The 25,111-nt window shown below is 33.0% G+C and overlaps 1 protein-coding gene, 1 long non-coding RNA gene and 1 pseudogene across 3 annotated transcripts; 2 read left to right on the forward strand and 1 right to left on the reverse strand.

Annotated features, from left to right (window-relative positions):
* Nucleotides 1–2,125: 2,125 nt before the first annotated feature.
* Nucleotides 2,126–4,193, reverse strand: LOC118061079 (uncharacterized). Of its 2 annotated transcripts, none has more exons than XM_035074461.2 (3): nucleotides 3,744–4,193; nucleotides 2,722–3,113; nucleotides 2,126–2,616 (listed from the first exon to the last, which is right to left on the reverse strand). In XM_035074461.2, exons 1-3 carry the CDS (start codon nucleotides 3,916–3,918, stop codon nucleotides 2,212–2,214), a joined length of 972 nt encoding a protein of 323 aa, XP_034930352.1. In that variant the 5' UTR covers nucleotides 3,919–4,193; the 3' UTR covers nucleotides 2,126–2,211. The 2 variants fall into 2 exon arrangements, with proteins under 2 accessions (XP_034930352.1, XP_034930353.1); XM_035074462.2 differs by lacking the exon at nucleotides 3,744–4,193 and adding an exon at nucleotides 3,473–3,736.
* Nucleotides 4,194–8,140: 3,947 nt separating this feature from the next.
* On the forward strand, nucleotides 8,141–22,282 carry LOC118061125 (uncharacterized; annotated as a pseudogene).
* A 1-nt stretch (nucleotide 22,283) lies between these two features.
* On the forward strand, nucleotides 22,284–23,966 carry LOC140954237 (uncharacterized). The gene is made up of 3 exons (XR_012170624.1): nucleotides 22,284–22,991; nucleotides 23,072–23,174; nucleotides 23,544–23,966. It is a non-coding gene; the product is annotated as an uncharacterized lncRNA (long non-coding RNA).
* Nucleotides 23,967–25,111: the final 1,145 nt, after the last annotated feature.

The following is a 25,111-nucleotide window of genomic DNA, read 5'->3' on the forward strand; positions in this document are numbered from 1 at the left end:
TTGGTTTTACTTCTTTGCACAATGTAGTTGCTGAAATGCCTTTAGAGTTAAATAATAATTTAAAGCTAAGATCATGATTTTTTTTAGTCTATTTTTATTATGTTTATTCCATTAATATTATGTGGGGTCAAGGACAATTTGGTATTTACATAAATTAAATAAAAAAGTTGCTAGCACGCGCTTTACAGGTCTCAACATGTGAGAGGTGTTCGCGTCTTTTGGACAGCTCGTGCAGCGCCTCCTAATGACTGAACATCACATTTTGGGACGACATTCAATATGTCTTGCTGTAACGATGATTTTTCTTTCCCCCCTCTTCTTTCTTTCTCCTCAACCTTGGAAAAAGTGTAGCCCTTGCAAAAAAATCATAAAAGTGTGTTATTTGTTAAGTTTATCACATTTGGTTATTGTTCTTTTAATTATATCAGATTTTATTTATTTAATTTTTTATTTTGATCCTTTAAATTTTGAATTTTATATCAAATTTATCTTCTTATTTTATGATGTTTCAGGTTTAACCTTCAATATTTTTATTTCTAATGTAGATTCTTGGCTTTTTTTTTTTTTTTTTTATCAAATTTTAATTTATTTTCACTTTCATCATTGGATCCATGGTCTTTTTTTTTTTTTTTTCATATCTAGTCTTCATTTTCATGATTTTTTTTATTTTTGTTTTAGATTCTCTTGTGAATTTGATTTTGTTTTTTCAATTTTGTACCTCAACTCAATATTTGATAATATTTAAGGTTTGACCCTTAATGTTTTGATTTCTAATTTTTATTTTTAGTCTTTTTATCATAATCTAATTTGTTTTCAATTTTATCCTTAGATCTATAATATTTTTTTTATTCATTTGTTACATTGATTTTTTTTCAATTCAAAATTTTAATTTATCCTCTTAGTTTTTTTTTTATTCCAATATGAGGTTCTTATTATTTTAATTGCTATTTTTTTTACCCTTGATTTTTTTTTCTTTCATCGTTCGACATTTGATTCATTGGAAATAGGTCTCTTTGATTTTTCTCATTGTTTCTAAGCCCTACCCGAGAGTTAATCTAGGACAACTATCAGGTCATTGGTTGAGCGAATTAACCCAAATCAACCAATTTTTTTTATATAAAAAAAGTCAATAACATTATTTTGAAAAAAAAGAAAAATAGTCAATGAGCTTTGACCCTATTTTGACTTGATTTGCTCCGAATTAACTGAAACATTGGTCAACTTATGTTTTTGATCGTCTTATACTGGTTTTATTCTCTCCTAATTCCTTTTGAAACTCAGTTTGGTCTAAGTCAAAGGTCATTTGGGTAACGAGTATACCTACTAGATTGAGTTAAGTTTTAAAATTGTAGTTTTCTAGACGCAGTGCTTTTAGTTTAGTCACTAGCTAGGATCATAAGTTTGAAAAGTTAACAAGGATTGATGTCGTTTTTTTTATTGATTACATCCTTCAAAGTTGTTTGTTTTGAAAAATAAACTTCATTATTTTTCTTTAGTTTTCTTTTCAATCACGCCATCCCTATCTCAAGATCTAGGTGAGAGGTATGTCCAATGACCTATGTTTTTTTTAGATTGCTTTTTTTTTTTTTGTCATTCCAAAATTCAATTCCCTTTAAAATTAACTTCATTTTTTTTCTTTCTCATTGTGCCTTTTATTGTATTACTTTGTCCACTTGTTTCTACTTGATTTTGACAACCTCACCTGATTTCGCTAGTGTTTATTTTTAAGATTTTTTTTAATTTTATCCTTTTATGTTTTGATTATTAAGAATTGCCAATCATTATTTTTTTTTTATTTTTTTTTATGATGTTGAGTCATGATTTTTTTATTCTTTATAATATATTGATAACGTTTTAGGATTATTTTTTTATACCAAAAATAATCAATTTGGCCTATATTTCTATATAGCTATATTTAATTGATTTATTTTTTTTGTTGATCGACTTAAGAATATTTATAGAAGAGCAAAGGACATTTTAATGTTTTATTTAGCACTTCTTTGAAGTATATAAAATAAACAAATCAAAATAATATTTTTTAATTTTTAACTTTTCATTTAGCACATCCCAGGAGTTGCTCTAACAACGCAGAACAAAAATATTAACCCTAGAGTGAGGCCAAGCATGAAATGTCGTGATATTCTGATATATGGGGCTAAGTACTTGATCACTACAGTGAAATTTGATTTGCTTACTGGACGGTATAATAACTCAGTAAATCCAGGACCAAAAGGGCTGATCTTCCGCTGAGAATTCAAAATTACATGAACTTGCAGGTGGCTCTCGGTTGAGGTTTGGAAAGTACGGAGGGGGTAGAAAGCTCCTGGTGAGATTATCTTCTTCAACTTGGGAAAAATCCGGTTGGTCTGACTCGAAAACACGATGACAATCACGGGGCTCCAAAAATGAAAGTGGGCTGTCTGAGTTGAAAACATCATTTTTAGCTGAACTTTCTTCTTGTTTGGGTGTCGCCAGTGGCACAACGGCGGAAACGTTTTCAGACACTGTATCAGGAAGAGGCTCAAGCTCTGCATCCGGTGAATGGATGACATCAAATGGTTCTGAAGTTTCCATACTTTCCTCTCTGCCAAGCAATTTTTCTTTCAGTGAAAGAAGCTGTTGAATCATAAAAACGGAAGCTTTAGTGAAAAATTCATAATTGAAAGCGAAAGCCAATTAGTTGCTGAATGCTACTGTTGAGTTCTTACAGGTAAGGGTTACCTCGTTTTTCAAATTCTGCTTCTCGAGAAGGAGCTTGTCATAATCAGCCTTGAGTTTGTCAAAGCTGATTCTCAAGGAGTCGTAATCCCTTTCCAGCTGCTTGTTCTTGAACCGAGCTCTACGGTTTTGAAACCATATTGCAACCTGGCGAGGCTGCAAGCAGAGTTCTTTAGCAAACTGCATCTTCCTCTCTGGTTCAAGCCTCTTCTCCGCCTCAAAGCTCTTCTCAAGAAACTGGACTTGAGCAGCTGTAAGCCGCCTTTTCTTTTCAGATGGCTTAAGGTGCGCATCATAATCCTCATCGCTACTTTCTTCTTTGACATGTGGTTGGAAAAAAGACATATCTACAGTGTCTCCTCCATCATTCCTAAAATTAACCATAGATTTTGCACCTGGAACAAATGATGGCAAACACTGTTATCGCTTGCAGCATGATCTAGCGTCAGTCCAACCAAAGAAGCTAGTAATGAACATGGCCCAAATTTGTTTCAATCTGTAAGCGAAACTAGCTTCGGAGAGCCCATGTATGCACGACAAGGCTAGTTCCAGGAGTAAATTAGCAGGACACCGACCACCCAAGATGTAGAAAAACAGAAATTTATGCCCCTGGCCTAAACTCTAACGTGAGAATTCTATATTTCCATGCAAAAGCTTCAATCTTTTCTTTACAGTATGATGAAACAACAAAAGCACTCTGTTCTTCAGAGGCATCGTAAATAAAAAGTAGAAGAAAAGAAACTAGTAGTAGTACCTTGTAGGCTAGCACAAGGTAAAATTCTTCTCAAGACATCTAATAGAAGAAGGTAAGTCTAGAGATGAACATCCTCGGAATGAAAGATTTCACTCATAAAGCATTAGCATATATCACCACATAGCAGAAAACAGATAGATTACAAACTTGAAACAGCAGAGAAAAAGAGTTGATATTACAGTCCCGACGAGACACAAAGCATGAAACTTAAAACAGATCATAGCTTATCAAATGGAAAAGGAAGAAAATTAAGTTGAAAGAATGTGAGTACCATGAAGAGTGCTAAAAGAGGTGAGAATACAGAGAGATTCACAAGGAGGGAGCCTGCCGTTTCGAAGAAAAATGGTCATTTTAGAACTGCCAGAGTCTTTATCACCCGCCATGAAAGCTAAAGCTTGCCTTCGATGTTCTTTCTGGTCTCTTGAAACAACCAAAAAAAAAAACATCTAAAAATAAAAACAGAAGTCTGTAACTTACGAGGAAAGAAGGTGGAAGTGTCCCCACGAGGACACATGCCATGTGGAAAGTTTGTGATGGTGCGCGAAGAAAGCTCACATCCATCAAACGCTCTCAAAGATCAAATGAACAATGACTTATGGAGGTGAGAAATTGGCAAGCTCATTTGAACTTTGAAGCTTGGCCCTTGGATAAAGGATGGACTCTGCTTTGATACAGAAAGACTGATGGGTTTGTGGAAGAGTTTGCCATTTGAAAGGAGAAAACTTTAAGAGACAGAAAGATTCTAATCTGTCGAAGGGTGATTGATTTGATTTGTACTCTGACAAGCTAGATGAAAGAACACGGCCAGTTGCTTTTCTTCCAAGAAGTGTTTAGAATTTGAAAATGATTATTTAAATAATATATATTTTTTATTTTTTAATATTAATATACTAAAACAATATAAAAATATTAGAAAAAAATAATATAAAAAATTTAAATTTTTTAAAAATTACTATTAAAACACTGTTCCAAACAGGCAATTCATGTAACGAAGATAGAGAATTTAATTACCATGATATCCCCTAATATTAGATTACAGGATAATTTATCTGCCATATAACACTATTGGATAAAAAGTTAAAAGAAACTAGAAGGTAATGCTTTTGTTATAGGATAAAAAATCCTTCATCCTTTCATATATTATTGTGTACTGGAGTCATAATTTTTTTAATTTTTAATTTAGTTTTTAAACTTTATTTTTTATACAAACGAGTGACATAGAATAACTTTATAAATTGTTTGGAAAGTATATTTTAATCTTCCAAACTTTTTTTAGTTATTATAAGATGAATCCTTTTAATTTTAAAAAATTATGTTTTGGATATAAAATTTTATTGTCAGTTCTTTTTTCATGGGAGCGTAAAGAAAAGTCACCAAATTTCAATAAAGAAAAAAAACTCTTCATTGGGGATGATTTCAGCAACCAAACAAGTTAAAAACTTAAAATTAGTATTAATGGGTTCTACCAAGTAAGAGGAGTTTTGTAATAGTTGTTTTAAACAGTCTAAAAAATTAAATCTAAATTAAGTATAAATTATTTTTTTCATGTTGATTTTGTGGTTTGGATCCTTTTTTTTGGTTTGTTAGGTTGAAATATTGGTTTCTTGGTGTCCCATAGTGCTTGTAGAGTGTTTTATGTTGAAAAATAATTTTTTTTTTTGGGATAAAAAACTAGGAGGCTTGATTTTTCAGCAATTACAATAGTAATCAAAATTTAATTTGATAGACATGTCGTTTACCACAACAATCAACAAGTTGTCATCTGCCTATTATTTTTTTTTCACAAACAATAGAGGTGGAGCACCTTTAAATAAGAAAAAAGTAACAAATCCACACGCATAAGCTTTTTCTTATTTGATATTGTTTTTCCCAATTAATACCCTTTTTTATGTCTTTTAAAAATGTTTTTTAATTTTTTTTATTAATACCCCTTATATGTCATTTTTTTTATCTTTTAGCTTTTTTTCAACTGTGATTATTTTTTAATTATATACTAGGTGTTTTTAATTTTTTATAAGATTAATATGATTCATTTGTAATTTTTTTTTATATATTTCATATAGATTAAATTTATTCTTAAAAATTAAAATTTTGTATTTTTTTCATGATATTTTTAATGTGTGCAACGCAACAAGTATTGTTTCCTTTTTATTTTATTCAATAAATTTTATATATTTGTTAATTTATATTATAAATTTATTTTAATAAATAAATTCATATAACATGGTTGGATAAATAACTTGTGTTGTTTTTTTAAGTACATTGATCATTATTTTTTTCAGTTTTATTTATAATTATTTTTTATCAAGTTATCATGAACTTATAATCTAGAATGCATGATAAACATGTAATTTTGACACATCTTATATTTAAGTTATGGATTTTACATGTTAACTTATTTTTGCCCAATGCAATATTTTTTTCATTCATCTTTTATTGTTGCTGTTGCTTTATTTTTTTTTTATCTCATTATCAAATTAATCAAAATTTAACTTAATTATTATTTTTTTCTTATATCTTTTAAAACATAATCATCTTTTAATTTTTTTTTGAGCTAAAAAGAATTTAGCCTGGCTAGTAGTAGCGTTGTGCGGGCTACCAATCTAGAGTGTGTGTGTATATGTGTGTGGGCGCATGCATGTGTTGACTTTTTGGTTTGTAAAAAATTATAATTCTTAAAGTTAAAAAAACTGGTTGATGATACCCGTGTGCATGTGTGTACATAACATTTGCCTTCAATTAAATAAATTAAAAACTATATGAGGAAATAAATATTATAAAGAGATATTAATATAAATAAAGACTAAATTAAAAAAAAACTAAAATATTAATGTAATTTAAAATATCTAATCTCATTGCAATAATTATTAGAATCATAAAAGTGGATTTTAATTAAAAAAATATTTTAATAATATACCATGGATTTTTTTAAAATATAAGAATAGTAAAATGTAACGTTTTAAAGTATGTTTCTTTTGCAATCATGCAATAATAATAAAAAAAGTTACGTAAACAAATAAAATCCAATGAAACAAAATAAAAAAAGAATCACATAAGGTTTTCCAAAAAACCGGTTCTATAATTTTATATAAAATTGATATCTTGTCATAAAAAACACTAGATATAATTATGTAGTTTGAATTATTTTTTTTAAAAGAAAAAATATATAACGGCAGGACTAACACTTGGGACTAGTGGCTCGGCATGCCTTGTATAAAAGAACGCTTGGAAATACAGGTCAATTTATTTTTTTGAAAGTTTTAATTTTTTTTATTGAAAATTAATATTTTTTAATATATTTTAGATCATTTTAATACGTTGATTTAAAAGATAATTTAAAATATATATATATATTATTATTTTTTTGATGTATTTCAAAATGAAAAATATTTTAAAAAGTAATCGCAACCATATTCCAAATAGACTCTTAAAAAGACTTGTTCTTGTTTAATAACCAATATTCTATTGAAAAAAACAAGTATAATCTCTCCTTTCTATTTTTTTTATATGAACAAATGTGACTATTTTGTTATATATCTTTCATTCAATAAAAGTAAAAAAAAAGCTATTGAAAAAATAAAATAAAATTCCAAATGGTTTTAAAGAAGACAAGAGACATTTCTCAAATCGAAACTCTTTTATCTCATAGACACTTTATTTTTTGCCTGACCTTTTTTTGTAATAATTATTGTTTTTTATGAAAAATAACTAAATTTGATATAAATGTATAAAAAATACAAGAATAATACATCATTGATGCGTTGTTGTAGATAACTTTTTAACAGTGTCACCAAACCCAACTCAACTGATGAGCTAACTTGGAGACCTCCTGAACCAGACACTTATTTAGCTCAAGTATGAAATTATACCGAGCAAGAATTGACTAGAAGTAACCATGTTAAAATCTTGTGATTTCAATTAAAAAAATAAATTAAAACATCATTGTTTTAACTTCTTTTTCTATGTACTAGAATAACTATATTTTTTTTTTTATCAATCTAGTTAATTCAAATCAATCTCTCAAATCTATAATATAAATAATGATCTCAAATAGGTTTAATTAATAACCAAACAATACTTGATAAAATTGAGTGATTGAATAAATTTTAAAAATCACTATGAAGGGTTATACAAAAAACTACTTGTTTGTAGAATACAAAAATACCATGATCTCATAAAAAAAAAAATCAATGATATTTAAAAAAACCTTCATAATTAGATAGAAATATAAAATGTAGGAAAAAACTAAAAAAAAACACGGGGCTTGCATGCTTGACTCATAAAAAAAATCAGACTCACCTGCTAGATTATTTTTTATCTTTATTTATAAAATAAAATAGTGTAAAAGACACATCATCTATAGACCTAGAATATAATAAACATCTCATTCAAGATTATAAAATACCTCAATAAAATTTATTTTATAAAATATAATCTATCGATATTGAGATTAATATTTTTTGTGGTTGAAATTGATGTTAATAAATTATTATTTTTAATGGGTTATGAAGAATCTTCTACTTTTATCTCGAATGTAGGAAGTTCAAAATAAAAAAAAATTAAATTTAAAAAACTAAAGTGACTGAAAATTATATCAATTGAAAAACAAAACCACGTTCACTTTTCACGCTAATTTTAAAGTTGCCATCCAGTCTTCACATGATTTTTACTTTGATCACTGTCTTTAAATCTTGTTATTTTTTAACAAATTAAAAGTAATTAAACATCAATTTAGCCATTAAAAATCAAATTAAAAAAAGTTGATGAACAAAATGAAAAAATAGCACTGCTCCAATGTGGAGTGCACTAGTGAAATGATGTACGGTAAATGGCCCCGCGTTTTAATTTTTTTGTTTTGTTAATTAGTAATTTAGAGATGAAGGAAAGCTGGCAAGGACAGGGCAGCTAGCCACAATCTTCGTTGTGGTTGGATCCATCCATCTGCGACTGCAATCAAGAGCGATCGATAAGGTAATTAAGATAATAACTAATCAACAATGTGTTAAATCCAATTCAATTCTTCCTTAATATTGCTTGTGATTACAGAGGAAATGAACTGCGTCCTACCACTCGGCACGTGACTGTCAAAGAACAGGTTTCGGTTTCTGTTGATGTTGATGAATCTCCTGCCGCAGTTGCGACTCTGGAGGGTCTTATAGCCGAAGATGGTGATATGGCTGCTGCTATTGGTGGTGGAAATGTCTCTGTTGTTGCTTCAAAGAATGAATCATCACTTGTCCTGGAGATCCACTCCGATGTTTCTGAAGAAGAAGGATGGATCATTATCCCTTACGGTACTACAACCACTGACTTCATTTTTAATTAATTAATTATGCATTTGGAACATGTGATGTTGATAGCCAATTACCCTCTTGTTGCTTGGGAAAATATAATAATAATCTGAGATTGTAGAGCCTTTTGATTTATCAGTGGCTCTTGGTTTTGATAGCAGCAATGGTTATTTGGAATGCGTCTTCTTAGATCACCATGCATTAGATCATCGGCGAACTTCACTGTTATTGAAACTCTGAAAGTTGGCTTTACCATGTTGCTAATTATTTAGCCAATGCTGCATCTCTGCCCATATTTAAAATTCAAGTGCATGGTGTGGGAAAATGGAGGCGAGGCGATCTTGATATACTCTAAATCAGTAAAAAATGTTATCATTTTTTTTGCTGGTAACTTAATGTTCTTTTAGGTTTTGATGACTTGGAGCTTCTGATTCTTAAAAAATTGAATCATGGTACCTTAGTAGCCTCTTGTTCTCATCACCTGTTACAAGAGATTTAGTATTTTGCTGTTTTGCCTGCTTCTAGTTCATATCGTTGGAACCTAATAATGTGCTAAGTGGCAATTCTAATTTGGAATACCATTTATTTCTGCTGTTCTGAAAAGCAGAAGTGCCCCCAAATGTCAAGGTTTGTTCTTTAATAGTGTTCCCACCAAACTTTATTACTGGTTCTAATATCGAATAAACTGCAAACAGGGAGATTTGAGATCCAGGTTTTTTGGCCATAAAGCGAAATTTGCATTAAAGTTCGCTGAATATACATTATGCAGTGGTCCTTGTCTAAGGATATGGGTGATTAGTAATTCTATATGTTATTTAATGCTTTTAATTTTCATCAACAACCTCTAGCTAGTTTAGGGGTTTGGTTTCTTTAAAGTTGTGTTTAGTTCCTTTGTCTGGCAAATTTACTTGTTTTCTTAGCTAATCAAATCTGAATATGTGACATCCTAGCATGCTTTAGGAAGTGAGAACTATATTGCCCGCTATTTTAAGTTTCAAATATTTTTTATTTTTCATTTTTATGTTTAGAGTTTCAATTAATACCTATTCAGGGGTTTGCTGATGATCTTGGAAGGGAATTCCTCAAACTATTATTAGATGGGCAAAATTTAAGGCATTTTTTCCTGGATGCATGGTTCTTTTTGCATGGGATGTTGTACTACTAATTAAGAGCCAAACTTCTTGCTTTTTGTTAACGAGACTGAAATTGGAAAGTTTCAGAGGATATTCTTCTATTCCACAGAATTTGTTTCATCAAGAAAAGTACTATGCTAGATTGATTCTCAGATCTATTGCATTTTCTAGGAATCTGTTAATTGCTCTTTTCGTTTGCTTTATCATCTGACATGGCCATGTATCCGTGGCGTCAAATCTAATAAAGTTGTGAAGCTTCATGCCCTAATATACTTGCACATCTTTTTTCTTTTGTTTAATCTAAATAGGAAGGTAATGCCAGGATCATTCACCGAGTAAAAGAAAAAATATTATAGATCCTTTATAAAAAATCAACACTATAAGATAATTGTCAGGTTTGGCTGGTATCTAGGTGGAGTGTGATTTGGGTTGGTTTAGGTTGGAATCACCATCAGGAAGGTTATATCACTTAGCCCTCATCCAACCCACCCCTGGAGACTTCTTTATACTTCCACTATTTGTTTGATGTGAATTGTAATTACATGCATATATGATAGAAGAAGAATGTATGAAGTCTCTCATCTGCAAGAGGAGATGAGCATGGCAAGTGTCTCACGTGGGCAAGAGACGTCTGGAGGTCGTTGGGAGTCGTCACCTAGTTGTTTGGTTCAGGGTGCTAGGAAACCTGAGTATACTAGTTTTATCAGAGATTCAAAGGATAAGGGATTGATTGTGATCATAGAAGGTATTAGCACTTCTAGCGCACCTTACTTGAGATAAGATGCTTTGTGTGGTTTAGAGGATTTGATGATTTTCTGATTGATGGTTTATCTATAGCTTAGGATTGAGATTTATTCATGTGAATAAATTAGATGTTAAGAATTTATTATTGGCTCGTATACTCAAATAAATTCTTATGAAAAAGGTTTTTCATAATTTGTATATTATGGTGAAAAATACTCTCAATTAAAATTGATGAATATTTAAAATAACTCTGAGAAATTTCTAGTTCACTCCTGATATTTAAATACCAGCCTCACTTGGAGGTCCGACATTTATAACAGAATGTTTACCCATTAACTCATGAATTAAAAAAATGGTGATTATTGGAATATTGGTCAAATCATGGATTCAATAAATTGGTTATTAAATCTCAAAATGCATGCAAATATGTATTTTTGATTTTGCTTACGGAAATACTAAACATACTAAAAGATATGATTTTTATGTTTTTGAGAGATTTAGCCTTATACAACACACAAAAAGACTTTTTATTTGTATATTTATAGGCTTCTTGGAATAAAAACTATCTAAAAAAAATAAAATTAAAAGAGGTCTTCCCAAACACAGCCTTAAATCCAAATAAAAAAATAAATCCAAACAATGCCTGAAGGCAAAGTTGATTTTTTTTTTTGACTTGGTTGGATGGACTCGATTGGGTTAACTCGACCGAGTTGACTCAGAAACAAACCCAATAGAAAAACCAACACTAAAACAGAGCAAACTTCACAAAAACATAAAAATTTAAGAAAATTTCAGCCAAAACAAATCAAACACATAAAAAACAAAAGAAAATGAATAACATTCATCTCCATTTCATAAATGCAAACCTTAATCTAAACCAAATCTCGCACAAAAGAGGATATGGTTTTGTTCGCCATCATGCATAGAACAAGAACTAGGGGTTTGTTTGCTTCAATGGTCAATAAATCCACGTGATTTTGCCTAAATGGTTTTCGGTTCAAAATCAAAACCTTAGAATTAATACCTGCTAAAACCTATTATTGACGCATGAAATTCCTAGATTATTTACTAACAGTGGTGGATGAACCTGTGTGAATGGAGATTTAAACCAAACGACTCTAAAACTAGCACCTCAGGCAAGATTCAATGGATGAATCTGGCAAAACCTAGAATGGCCAAACAAACCCAAAATGATAATTTTTAGTCTTTAAAGCATGTTTTTCTTATTCCCACAGACCACATTATTGATGATGAATATAATTAGGGTCAAAGATACAACAAATCAACACTAAAACTAAAAAAATGCATTGATTTTCAATCTCAAAGGTTACCAACTCAAAAACATAAAACATCCTTGAACAAAATGAGCTTCAAAATCCAACCGTTATCACTTCAAAGGCCAAACCAGCCACCCAAAAGCAAGGGCTATCCTTTCATTAATAGAAGGTGCCCCCTCTCGTTGCTGCCTCATTTGGCATTAATTAAATCAAAATACCATGCAACATAATATAAAAAAAGGCAATCAACAACATATCAAGACATTCAAAACTTGGTATTGAACACAAGAAATCGATCCAATAGGTTTCATGGACTCCACTTTCAAGCTTTGAATGTATATACCTTCTTAGCTTAAAAATCCCCAAATTTGAATCGATTCTTGGTATTGCCTTCCTTCCTTCTTATTTTTAGGCTTCTTTTGACAAAGTTGAACCTTCCAGATCCTCCTAGATGGAATCCTCACACCTTAACCAAAGTTTCTTTCTTCTTCTCTCGTTTATTCTTTTCCTTGTTGCTCTAGCTGGTTTTGCCATAGAACCAATGGTTTTGGGTTGAAGTGGTTTTGTAGGAAACTTGGAGACCAATGTGGGGTGTTTTCTGCCTTTAGATGTAGAGAGCAAGGTTTTAAACCCTTGATGAGAACCTTCTAGTGGTTTCTAAATGGGAGCACATAATAAAGTTAGGTTGTTTTCTGTAAATGTGTCCCTGTTAAGGTTGACTGGGTTGGTCACTTTCATAGCTTTGCCGGAGTAACTCTAACGTTAACGTTGCATGAGATCATTGAACTTGGTAGAGGGGGTGCACACCTTTCGATTGAATCCATTCTTGCTTGATTTGGAGGTATGTAGGTCCACATTCAAACGTTTGAAAGTGCTCACTCAAACAACGTGATGACTGAAACTGTAATGTTGGCTGACCAGGGACAAGATGTTGTTGAGATCAATGGAGAATATGGGATGTAAACATTTGATTTTAAAGACATGGGATTGTAGAGAGGGTGTTTCTCATTTGAATGGTGGTGGTTGCAGCCTTTAGGGTGGTTAGAAACGTCCATTTATTTGCTTGAAAGTACCTGCTCGATTAGTCATAAATTGAAAAAGAAGATGCACAGTACCTTGAATGACGTCGTTTTGACTAATTCCTACAGATTAGGGTTTTCTTATTTAGGATTTGGCAATTTTTAATTTGATCTTTATTTTTCTAATTTCGTTTGATTTTACTTGTAATTTCCCTGCTAGATTTATTTGTCAGCCCTAATTTTGAGTGCCTTTTACAAGTTGATCCTTGGTCTTTGATTTGTTCAATTAGACCCCTAGATGACCACCAAACTTCCAATTTTCTTTGTTTTGACCTTGATTTCAGTCTCTGAATTCGGGCACATTTTGCAAGTCGATCCTAGGTTCACAAATTATTCAATTAAGTCCTTATTTGCTCACCAGACTTTGAATTTTATACAATTAAGCCCCTAATTTGACTAATTAAACTTTTTAAAATTCAATTTTGGTCCCTAAACTTCATTTGTTTCAATTGACATAAAAACTGACTCTTAAAAGTTGATTTCTCTTGCAATTAAACCCTCAATAAATTTAATTGAACCTTTCTAAATTCTAATTGAGTCCTTAAACACCTAAAGCATTTTTACAGATGGGCTCCTTTGTCAATCAAAACCTCGGGTTGCTAATTTGAAAATTTTGTTCTACCAACTTTCACTTGGTGTTCTAGTCTTCCATCATTAAACTTGGGTTGTCCTTTTTAGGCTTACTTCAGGATTATTTCCTTGTATTTATTTTATTTATATATATATATTTTTGGTAATAAATGGGCAGCAACAGCAAGGAGAATGAATTGTCCTCCCACGGTATTGAAAAGAACAAAACAAAACATTGAGACGCTATTCTCTGGTCCCTTTGAACATGGTCATTAAACACCTTGAAAGTGTCCTGATGCAAACCTCCATAAGGAGGTCAAATAATCTATTATGTCAATTTCCATTTCCATAGCAGTTTCTATGATCAAGCTTGATCCTTGGAGATTCTCAATTTTCCATCTTATTAGCTGATGCAAACAATTTCAAACACCATATATTTCTACAAAATTTTACAATCCTTCCCTCCCTCACCCAAAATCTGTTTAGCGCATTCATACCATTTCCTCAGCTTTGCTTTGTTGTCCAAGACGTAATCTGATAAGGAATTTGGGCCATACCTCCAATGCCACCAGGCAATTAGAATAAGTGATTTTATGTTTCTCTACTGCTATGTGGGCTTCTAACCTGCATCAGAACTTCGGCCTCAAACAAATTGATTTTCTCAATCAAGTCTTTCCATTCATTTTTGGTCATGAATTCCTTCCAAATTGTACCTTTTTTTGTAAGAAATGATGTCATTTTGTAGGGAACTTAACATTTTCGGTTGAGGAATTCTAACAGAATGACCCATTTGATGAATCCAAATTATTTGGGAACAAATTTGATACAAAAAATTTGTTTGGGGGCAAAATTGATACTATCCCAATGGCTGGGGGCATATTTGAGGTTTGCCTTTTTTGGTTCCAATTTTTTTCTTGATGTTTGTTTTTGATTCAATGACATGATTTCTCCATGTGGTTAAATAACTTTGTTTTGTTTTCTTCTATCATATTTAGCTTTTGATATGATTTTTCAGGGGAACTTCCTGATGACTGGAAGAATGCACCAGATATACATTCATTACATTCCCTGGCTAGGTCATTTGTTTTTCCTGGTAGTACACATTTCTTAGTCAGTTGATTCTTCCATTTTTATCATGTGTTGATTACTATCCATTTGGGACAGTCTATGTCCATTATACAAACCTCAAATCCATATCTATTTTAGGTGAACAAGTTCATATTCTCGCAAGTTTATCAGCATACAAGCAGGATACGGAAATTATCACTCCATTTAAAGTTGCTGCAGTGATGCCTAAAAATGGAGTAGGGCAAAGCCCTAAGAAACAAAATGGAGATTTGGAAGATGGAAGTGATTTCGTAACTGCACAAGGGAAGTAAGTTGTGACAGTCAAGTAATAGGCCTTAATGACAATGTTGCATCAAAACAGAAGACTGATCCACAGAAGGATATTTCTGCTAGTGAATCCTTTCTCAGAATGTAGTATTACAAAAGACTAAGTGAAGTGTTATTGGAAAGATTTAAGAACTCCCATTTTTTTGTTAAGATTGCAGAGTTGGGTGAACCACTTTGGTAAAAAAAACTGTGCTTGACCCAGAATACTCTGAGATGGATAGTCAGAACAAATCACAAAGAACCAATAAAACTACAGATAACACATTCCATCTTAGTGCTCTTATTGATAGAGGAAATTTTGATACCAATGTCTCTGGTGGTGCCGCAAGAAATGGTGTTAGCTGTTGCTCTCTTTCTAATGGAGATATAGTGGTATGCAACCAACCTCTAGGTTTATAATTTTTTTCCCATCTGATTTCCTTTTGAAAATCAGTGCAGACTTTGACTTTTATGCTCTTATTTCCCTTCTGGGTGCTTATAATTAATGCCAACACTTTGAAAGTTGCTATTGTATACAAACAACACGCCAATTTAGCAATAGAGTTGCATTATGTTTGAAAATTCTGCTTTGATATGCTGGATTTGCAGTACTGAATAATAAATGGTCTTTTAGTGGTTTTGAACTAGATGATTTATAAATAGCATATCGAATCTGTAAACTCATTTCTTCAGTTTGAACTGATCAAATTTTGTTTTGTTTTCTATGAGCGATAATCACTCCGTGCATTCAGCAATGCAATTTATTTTTCCAAAAGTATTGCAGTGAACATATATTTCTCTAAATATCAGTATTCTAGTCTATTTCTGGTATTGGATGCGTAAATTTTGTGGAGTCCGTAATTGTGAAAGATTTTGCATGTTTCCCTAGTAGTTTAAGTCATGGTTTTATAAACTGACTGTCTGTGGGGTATTTCTGGAGAATTAACAAAATATTTCAAGTGGTGCAGTTTTTTTGCTAATATATGGAAAAAAGGTTATTTAAACAGTTTTTTTTTTTTTGTTGATGTTCATTTGAAAGCCGGCATTCAGCTCCCATACAGTTGGTGGTTTAGCCCCGTTAGGCATTGTGGTAAAACCTTGCTTTTGATTATTTTTGAATTTTTTTTTAGCTTCAAAATAATTTTTGTGTATTTTTTTTGATCATTTTTGATGCGCTGATGTCAAAAGTAAAATTTAAAAAATAAATAAATAAAAAATTATTTAATGGATTTCCAAGCGAAAAGCACTTTGAAAAGCAATTTCTACCACACTTCCAAATAGGCATTTAGTAACTTCTTAATGGCACTGATGCATTACAGTCTAATGATGTGGACATCTGTACTTGTTAGTCAGATAATGTTAAATGATATCTGTTGGCAAGATGTTTGAGAGGTCAAATATGCTTGATCAATCAGCTTGTTTCCTATCTTTAAATACAGTATGCAATCATGATGCTGTAGCTCTTATGTGTACCATGCTTAACAGTTGTTGTATTGATCAATTCCATTTTTTTGTTTGGAAGGGTGCAGGTGCATTTACGAGTTAATGTCGGTGTGCATTTTTTCAGAGACTCGATCATTGAGATTCTTCAATTTGAGAAATATCAGGAGAGAAATTGGTTTCCAGAGAACCAGGAAAACTTAAATTACAGTAATTATGAGCCATGTAGAGAACTATTAAAATGGTTGCTTCCTGTGGATAACACCTTATCTTCTACTGTGCGCTCATTACCTCCTCCTTAGTTAAGTTCCTATTCTGGATTTTGGTGGCGCATCACAGAAGTCTTCCTCTTCTGTTTCTCAGCTTTTCTCTCATTTTAGAAGTTACTCCATGTCATCACTGCCTCAAAATTCTGCTCCACCTCCGCAACCTGTTAAAGCCCAAAGCTCTAAGCCCAACTTTGACCTCGAAAATTGGGATCAGTACTCATCTCAGAAGTTATGGAAAAGTCAAAAACATGAAGAGCGTTTATCATTCCGAGGTGTGTCATTAGAGAGAGAGAGAGAGAGAGGTTTTCTGTTTGCTGTGGGTTGCAAGGCATCTACGTTCCAGGAAGGAGATGGTGGAGGAAACTTGAAATAATTCAACCTGCAGAAATCCATTCTTTTGCTGCCGACTGCAATACGGATGACCTTCTTTGTGTTCAGATAAAGGTGTGCCTCAAGACTTTTACCGTGCCAAATTTTGTAATGTGTTCATATATTGGTTGCTTGTTGGGATTAGTCTCCAAACCCCACCAATGCTAATAAATTTAAAAGTTATTTTGCAGAACATTTCTCCAGAACATATACCGGATATTGTGGTAGACATAGATGCTATAACTATTGTTTTTGAGGAAGCTTCAAAGAGTTGTCTTCCTTCATCATTACCAATTGCATGCATTGAAGCTGGAAATGACCACAGTTTGCCAGATCTAGCCCTCAGGTTGTTGTTCATTCTAGGTATCGTTATGTACTCTTATTTGTTGGTTCAACTGCATTTGCCACGGTTAATCCAGTTTGCTTCCACTTGTTGGAGGTGGTTTGTGCATCTTTGATAATGTTCTTGAGTTGATTGGACAATCTGGCTTTACTTTGGGAAAAGTCCTTTTCTATATGCAAGAAAGATGGATTTATTTCTCTTTTGCTTTCTCATCCAATTTACTTGTTCATTCTCACTTCTTTAGCTCAATCATCCTGGAGTAGGCTGAAGCTTACTTTTATCTCTTGGTGGGTGCTTAGTGAGCAATTCAATGACATTTTATGGCTTAATTAATATTTGTTTTGAAATTATTGGAGTGATGCGTGACATTGCTTCTGATTCATGATTCTTACTTGAGCTAGTAGTCTCCCAGCAGCCTGAGAATCATCATCTACAAAAAATTCATAATGCCCTTTCTGATATATATTGAGAAGAAAAAAACCATGAGATCATGCTATTAATTCTCAGTCTTGTGTGGAAAAGAAGAGAAAACATGGAAAGGCAGAAAAGAGATCGATGGCAATTTTATGCTGCTATTCATGTGTGTGATATATGGAATGATCAAGTAAAATTATGAATGAAACTTCTTCAGTACATTTCTTTGAATTTACAGAAGTTACCTATTTTTACTATTATTCTGGATCATAACCATAGAATTCTCAGTAAATTTTGAATTATAAGTGCATATACGGATCACTCAAAAGAGTGTTAGCTATATTGACTGGTATCTTGTACAACTTCATTGGGGGAAACAATCTTGATTCACGAGTTTAATTCTTTACCATGAGCTTATTTAAGTTTTTCCCATGGCAGGAGAGGTGAGGAGCACTCATTCATTCTCAAACCAGCATCTTCTGTAAAGGATTCCAAGGTTCACAAAGAAAGGCTATCAACATCATGCGGTCTTCATCTTGTACCAAATACTATGGAAGGAATAAGTGCGTTGAATGCTGATCAGTATGCAATTATGATATCTTGTCGCTGTAACTACACTGGTATTCATTATTTTGTGGTTTGCTTCACCATCTAAAAACCTATTTGAAGTGCTTGTTTATTTACTTTAACCAATCTTTTGTTTCATGCTTCGTGTTGAATGTAGAGTGATGCGAACCTCGTGATCACGTGGTCACGCAACCCACAATCAAGATTGAGATCTGATCCCGGAAAGCCGAAATAGGTCTGATATGAGTGTGACACAATGGAAACCTGCCCCAAGGCACCAACACTATTGGAATGAGTAGAATGATGCCACGAAGCCAGTTAATCTTCGATAAGTCAGATTCAGTTCGTTCGAGAACTGAAGAATGCAAGAATCACTCTCACACGTTAAAACTGAAAAATTCAGAATAATATTCATCAAAGCTGCCGAAATTGTGGCTTACATGAGTTTAAATAGTTTTTGAAAAATTAACCCTAATGGACCTCTTATGTGGACTTATATGAGGTCCACTCAAAACTGGCCCAAAACCCTAAACTAAAAAGCCCATAACCTGATCCAAAAAAGCCTTGGATCCTAGCTGAAAACAAACTATTAATTAAGCCCAAACATGAAAGAAAATAATAAAAATAAGTAACTTGTCATTAAATACCACCAGCCTTTCTTTCTTCATGTAGCTAGGATGAATAAGGAATCCTTGTAAGAAAAGGATTCTGAAACATTAATGAATCCTTGCCACACTAGGAGATTATATTGCAACTCATTAAAGATCCTTGTGGAACTAGGAAATTCCCAAAACCAGCTCCCACATCCTTGGAGGAAAAGAATCATAATCAAATAGGAAGTCCACAAGTCAAATGGAAGTAAATAACAAAATCCGTACAACCTCTGTAGACCAGTATTGGGGTGCCTTCCCGAACTCCGATTGACCTGCAATTTTAACCCAAGGTAGTAAGATATGTCTGGAGAGTCCGCATAAAATATTAGCCCGATCCAACGGTTGGATTGAGAATTATGACTGTTTTTGTAAACCTGGACTGTTGCGCTTTTTACGCCAAAATCCGAATCTGACCTTACTTGGGTCGTATCACAGGGCTGAACCATATCATTCCCTCCCTCTTCAAGAAGATTCGCCCTCGAATCTTGAATAACATTAATGGTGACTTCAGTAGCCTCTTGTTTAAGCCTTCGAAATCCCATTATTGCTAACACCTTTCTCCAACAACACTGTATAGAAGTAGTGACCGACAAGAATTTCAAATAAGCATGCCGTGCTAACCACTTGCGTACATACTTTTGAATGATAACCACAGCGACTCTCCTTCGTCTTTCATCCTTTTGGCGTTGTACCTCTTTTTCCCATGAAGCTTCAAGATCATAGAATAATCTTCTACACTTATCAACTTCTCGTTCTAGAACCCCCAAACCATGGCTTAGTATTTCGCATCGTTGATCTACAATCCTCCTCTGTTCCCTCTCCCTTAGTGAATACATGACACAAATAGGGGAAAAAAACAAGAAGACGACGACAAGAATAGAGTTTATAGCATGAAGAACATTGATTTAGACTCGAGAATACAAATCTGACTTTTGTTTGGACTAGAACTTATCGAAAAACAAACTAATGCGAGGGTGATGAAAATGACTCAAACAACAGCCAAATATCAAAATATGATGATAGTATAATGGCAGGAACGAAATCAACAGAAACAAAACAAGTTTTGAAAGATAACACCAAACAGACCCGTTACGACAAAACAAGACCTAATTCGGGAAACCTAAAGAAACCGATATCCAAATGACCTCGAATTTAATTTGTATTATTACAATACTATGAAATCACCAAAAATCAATTTATAGGTCGTTCTCTTATTTCTAGGTACCCAAACTCCTTGTATGATCAGTTTGCGGCAGAATTGATCCTCCAATTAAAACCTCCAGAAGCCGGAATCAAAATATGCCCAAATTTAATATATGGTGCGATCTCATCCCCAATACACATAATATGAAGTTTCAACTTATTCTAAGGTGTTTTTCTTACGGCTCACTAATAGTAGTGTTTCTGCGGCAGAATTGAATCTCGAATTAAAACCTGAAGCAAACAATATCGAAATATGTCCAAATTTGATATATGTTGCGATCTCACCCCAAATAGACTGAATATGAAGTTTAAATTCATTCCAAGGTGTTTTACCTAGGGTTCGCTAAGAGTAGTGTTTTTGCGGCAGAATTGAAACTCGAATTAAAACCTCAAGCAAATAATATCAGAATAAGCCCAACTTTGATATATCATGCGATCCCACCCCCAATAGACTGAATATGAAGTTTAAATTGATTCCGGGGTGGTTTGCTTATGGTTCACCAAGATTTGTGTTTCTGCGGCAAAAATTGAATGATCCTTCAAATTTCAACTAATCACTCTTTTCTCTATTTCTTTCTGATTTTTTTTTCTTTTTAACAAAATGATATGATTAGAGACAGTAACAAGATGAAAGATAAACTTTTTTTTTTTTTGCTTAGATAACACAGACACGAAGAACAAGAAGATGGATGCAAACACTGAAAAACTTAAGGGACACTAAAAAAAACGAAAATAACAGAATGATATGACCTTGTTTCGGAGCCTAGCTCTGATACCAACTGATGCGAACCTCGTGATCACGTGGTCACGCAACCCACAATCAAGATTGAGATCTGATCCTGGAAAGCCGAAATAGGTCTGATATGAGTGTGACACAATGGAAACCTGCCCCAAGGCACCAACACTATTGGAATGAGTAGAATGACGCCACGAAGCCAGTTAATCTTCGATAAGTCAGATTCAGTTCGTTCGAGAACTGAAGAATGCAAGAATCACTAATGATATGGTTCAGCCCTGTGATACGACCCAAGTAAGGTCAGATTCGGATTTTGGCGTAAAAAGCGCAACAGTCCAGGTTTACGACAACAGTCATAATTCTCAATCCAACCGTTGGATCGGGCTAATATTTTATGCGGACTCTCCAGACATATCTTACTACCTTGGGTTAAAATTGCAGGTCAATCGGAGTTCGGGAAGGTACCCCAATACTGGTCTACAGAGGCTGTACGGATTTTGTTATTTACTTCCATTTGACTTGTGGACTTCCTATTTGATTAGGATTCTTTTCCTCCAAGGATGTGGGAGCTGGTTTTGGGAATTTCCTAGTTCCACAAGGATCTTTAATGAGTTGCAATATAATCTTTTAGTGTGGCAAGGATTCATTAATGTTTCAGAATCCTTTTCTTACAAAGATTCCTTATTCATCCTAGCTACACGAGGAAAGAAGGGCTGGTGGTATTTAATGACAAGTTACTTATTTTTATTATTTTCTTTCATGTTTGGGCTTAATTAATAGTTTGTTTTCAGCTAGGATCCAAGGCTTGTTTGGATCAGGTTATGGGCTTTTTAGTTTAGGGTTTTGGGCCAGTTTTGAGTGGACCTCATATAAGTCCACATAAGAGGTCCATTAGGGTTAATTTTTCAAGAACTATTTAAACTCATGTAAGCCACAATTTCGGCAGCTTTGATGAATATTATTCTGAATTTTTCAGTTTTAACGTGTGAGAGTGATTCTTGCATTCTTCAGTTCTCGAACGAACTGAATCTGACTTATCGAAGATTAACTGGCTTCGTGGCGTCATTCTACTCATTCCAATAGTGTTGGTGCCTTGGGGCAGGTTTCCATTGTGTCACACTCATATCAGACCTATTTCGGCTTTCCGGGATCAGATCTCAATCTTGATTGTGGGTTGCGTGACCACGTGATCACGAGGTTCGCATCATAGAGTCAAGGCTGTTTTTTAAGCAGCCAACTAGTTGGTGACCAAATATCTCAAGGGATCTTTTGATCTGTTGCGTCTGAAATGTTGGGACAATCTTCTGGATCCAATGGGAAAGTCTCTCGGCTTCCTGTTCAGGTTGTTCTTCTTTTGCATTTTTTTCACTTTGTTAAAAATGTTTTTTTCTCGTCTTTTGAAGCTGTTGTCAAACTCCCAGGTTTTAGCACTTACAGGCTTCTAATTTGATATCCAAAGATCTAACTCTGACGGTTCTCGCCTGCCTCATTTACTTCACCTCCATCAGTGGGATCATTGACTTCTACCCCAACAACACCAATGAGCTTATTTGTTGGTTTGTCCGGGTCATCGCACCCGGCCACCCGAGGAGCCTCGGGAAAACTCTTGCTTTCACGGTCTTCGCCTCCCCTCACCCTCTAATCCCCCCATCAGCAGTTGTAGCTGATAGGGTAGTGATTTGAATGACGCCGCTGGGTAATCGCACTCGGCCATCCCGGGGAGGAAGAGATCTCTTCTTTCGAAAAAGCGAACAGCACATCTGGAGTTATGTTGATAGGGCAGAGAATTGAATGACTTGTCGCAGGCCGCCAGGTCATCTCACCCGGCCATCTCGAGGAGTCTTTTTCCCGGCAGTCTCGAGAAAACTCTTGCTTTCACTGTCCGCTGCCCCAGGCACTATCCTCTGTGACTACCACGTCAGAGAAATGAAATGGAATAGTGATGGTGGAGTTCAGTCTGTTTCTTTTATCGAACAGTCCTCTCCCATATCTGATGTTATTTCGAGTACAGGCTTGGGTTGCACGCATCTGTGGCTGCAGAGTAGAGTTCCATTAGGGTAATGTATCTCACTCTTAAGCTCATTTCTTTATTGGACTCTGATCTGGACATATTTTTACAACTTAGGTGATTATACAGATGTGTTCCTGTTCAATCTACGACTACCATCAAGCTTGAGCTTCTTCCTTTGACTGATGGGATAATTTCCCTCAACACGTTCAGATAGATGTTAAGGAGAAAGGTATCATCAACTTACATATATCGTGGATTTCATAAATTTTTTGGATTGTATAAAATAGGTTTGTTCTTTTTTTCTTCTGCTGTCAAAAGCTGAACCCTTTCATTAATTATAATGAATTCTCATTTACTTGATTTTTTTTCCAGAAAAAACTTGACCAATTTTGACAAATACTGCTACCCTCTCCTTTAAAAGCTGAACCATTCAATTATTATACTGAATTTTCATTTTTTTTTTAAATATTGATCAATATTGATGCAAACTGCCATCCTCTTCCCTTATAGTAGGCATAGAAGGATATCTCTTGCAAGAATATGTCTTCTGATATTTTTCTGAGAAAGTTCTTGTAGGCAACTACTTTTTTTTGTGCAGGTCTAACCTATATTCCTGAGCACGCACTGAAGATAAATGCAACTTCCAGCATTTCCACAAGGATCATCTAGGATTGAAGATGTATTTGTTGATTTCCATTGCTTACCAGAGTTTATCTTCAACCATGTGAAGAGATTTAGAGGGCTGCACTCTTTGTAGATAAATCGAATTGTGTATTATATTCTTTTAGAAACCTTGTTTACTACTAATACAAAAGGGGTGCCCTGAAATTTTCCGAGGAAAGGTGGATTTGTGTGTTTATGGCTGGCATAAAAGCAGAGTTAGACTGATGTCCAAGAGATTTTTTTTTTTTTTGGGGGATCTGGTTCATAAGAATCATAAGAGCAGAGTTCACTGCTGTCCAATTGTTCGTGATTTGCAATGTTTTTTGTTTCTTTGTTTTGGTAATGGGGTGTAAAAAATGTTCTTTATTTAAAAATATATTAAAATAAATTTTTTAGATTTTTTATTTATAATATTAGTACAACAAAATAAAAAAAATATTTTAAAAATCAATTTAAGGTCTATTTTTTTGGCATTGTTTTTTTTAAAAATTAATCTTTTTTTACTGATTATTATATTTTTTTTTAAAATAAAATAATATTATTTTAATATATTTTTAAGTGAAAAATACTTCAAAAAATAATTATAATCACTTTTTCATGTTTATAAATAAATGTTACTGTATTATTTATTCTTTTAGTTTTTTTTTTTAATTTTAGAAAAAAAGTTAAAATTTGTAAATATATATATATATATATATATATATATATATATATAACGGTAAATCATGATAGATAAAAGATACCAAGCGGTGGGACTTGAATGTCAAGCTTCATCGATATTTAACGTGTAAAAGTAAACGGAAGGATGTGGTTCAGTAACAGAGTTTAATAAATGGGGTCAAATTAAGAATATTAACTAATAAGGGACCTCATTAAAAAAAGTGAAAAGACAAGGATGTTTGTGCTAGTTAACCATGGTTGTCAATATCATTCCATTCCATCCGATCCGGTATGTCCGAGTTTTATATTAGTTAAAAAAACAGAATAAATATTCATATATTTTTATATTATTTAAAATCTCATTTTATAACGTCTTCGAGTCGCTTTACCCATCATTCCATTTCACCGGTTTAAAGATAGACTTTTTTTCACCAAAATTCTTCATTACATCACTTATAATGTTGATCAAATTTGATCTAACAAAATTATCTACAAATTTTATTGAATCCTATTGCTCGATGTTTGTGAAAATTAATCTACTGGTTGGAATAATATTATCCTTTATATATATATAAAATAAAATATATGTTTTTTTACTATAGAAAAGACACTCTTAATATACCTATAAAATACTATGGATTTATTGTTTATTTTTTAATAATTTATTTTGATCATTTAAATTTTATTTTTGGATAATTTGATTATAATTAAAGACTAGTTGTTTTCTATTTTTTAGACTAGGTGAAATTAAAAGAAAAAGACCAAAATAAAAATGATACAAACATAGATGGCGCACTAGGTATTTCATAAAAAAATACTTAAGTTCTCAATTTTTAAATATAA

The sequence above is a fragment of the Populus alba genome, chromosome 8 (genome assembly GCF_005239225.2).
Source record: "Populus alba chromosome 8, ASM523922v2, whole genome shotgun sequence".
NCBI lineage: Eukaryota > Viridiplantae > Streptophyta > Magnoliopsida > Malpighiales > Salicaceae > Populus > Populus alba.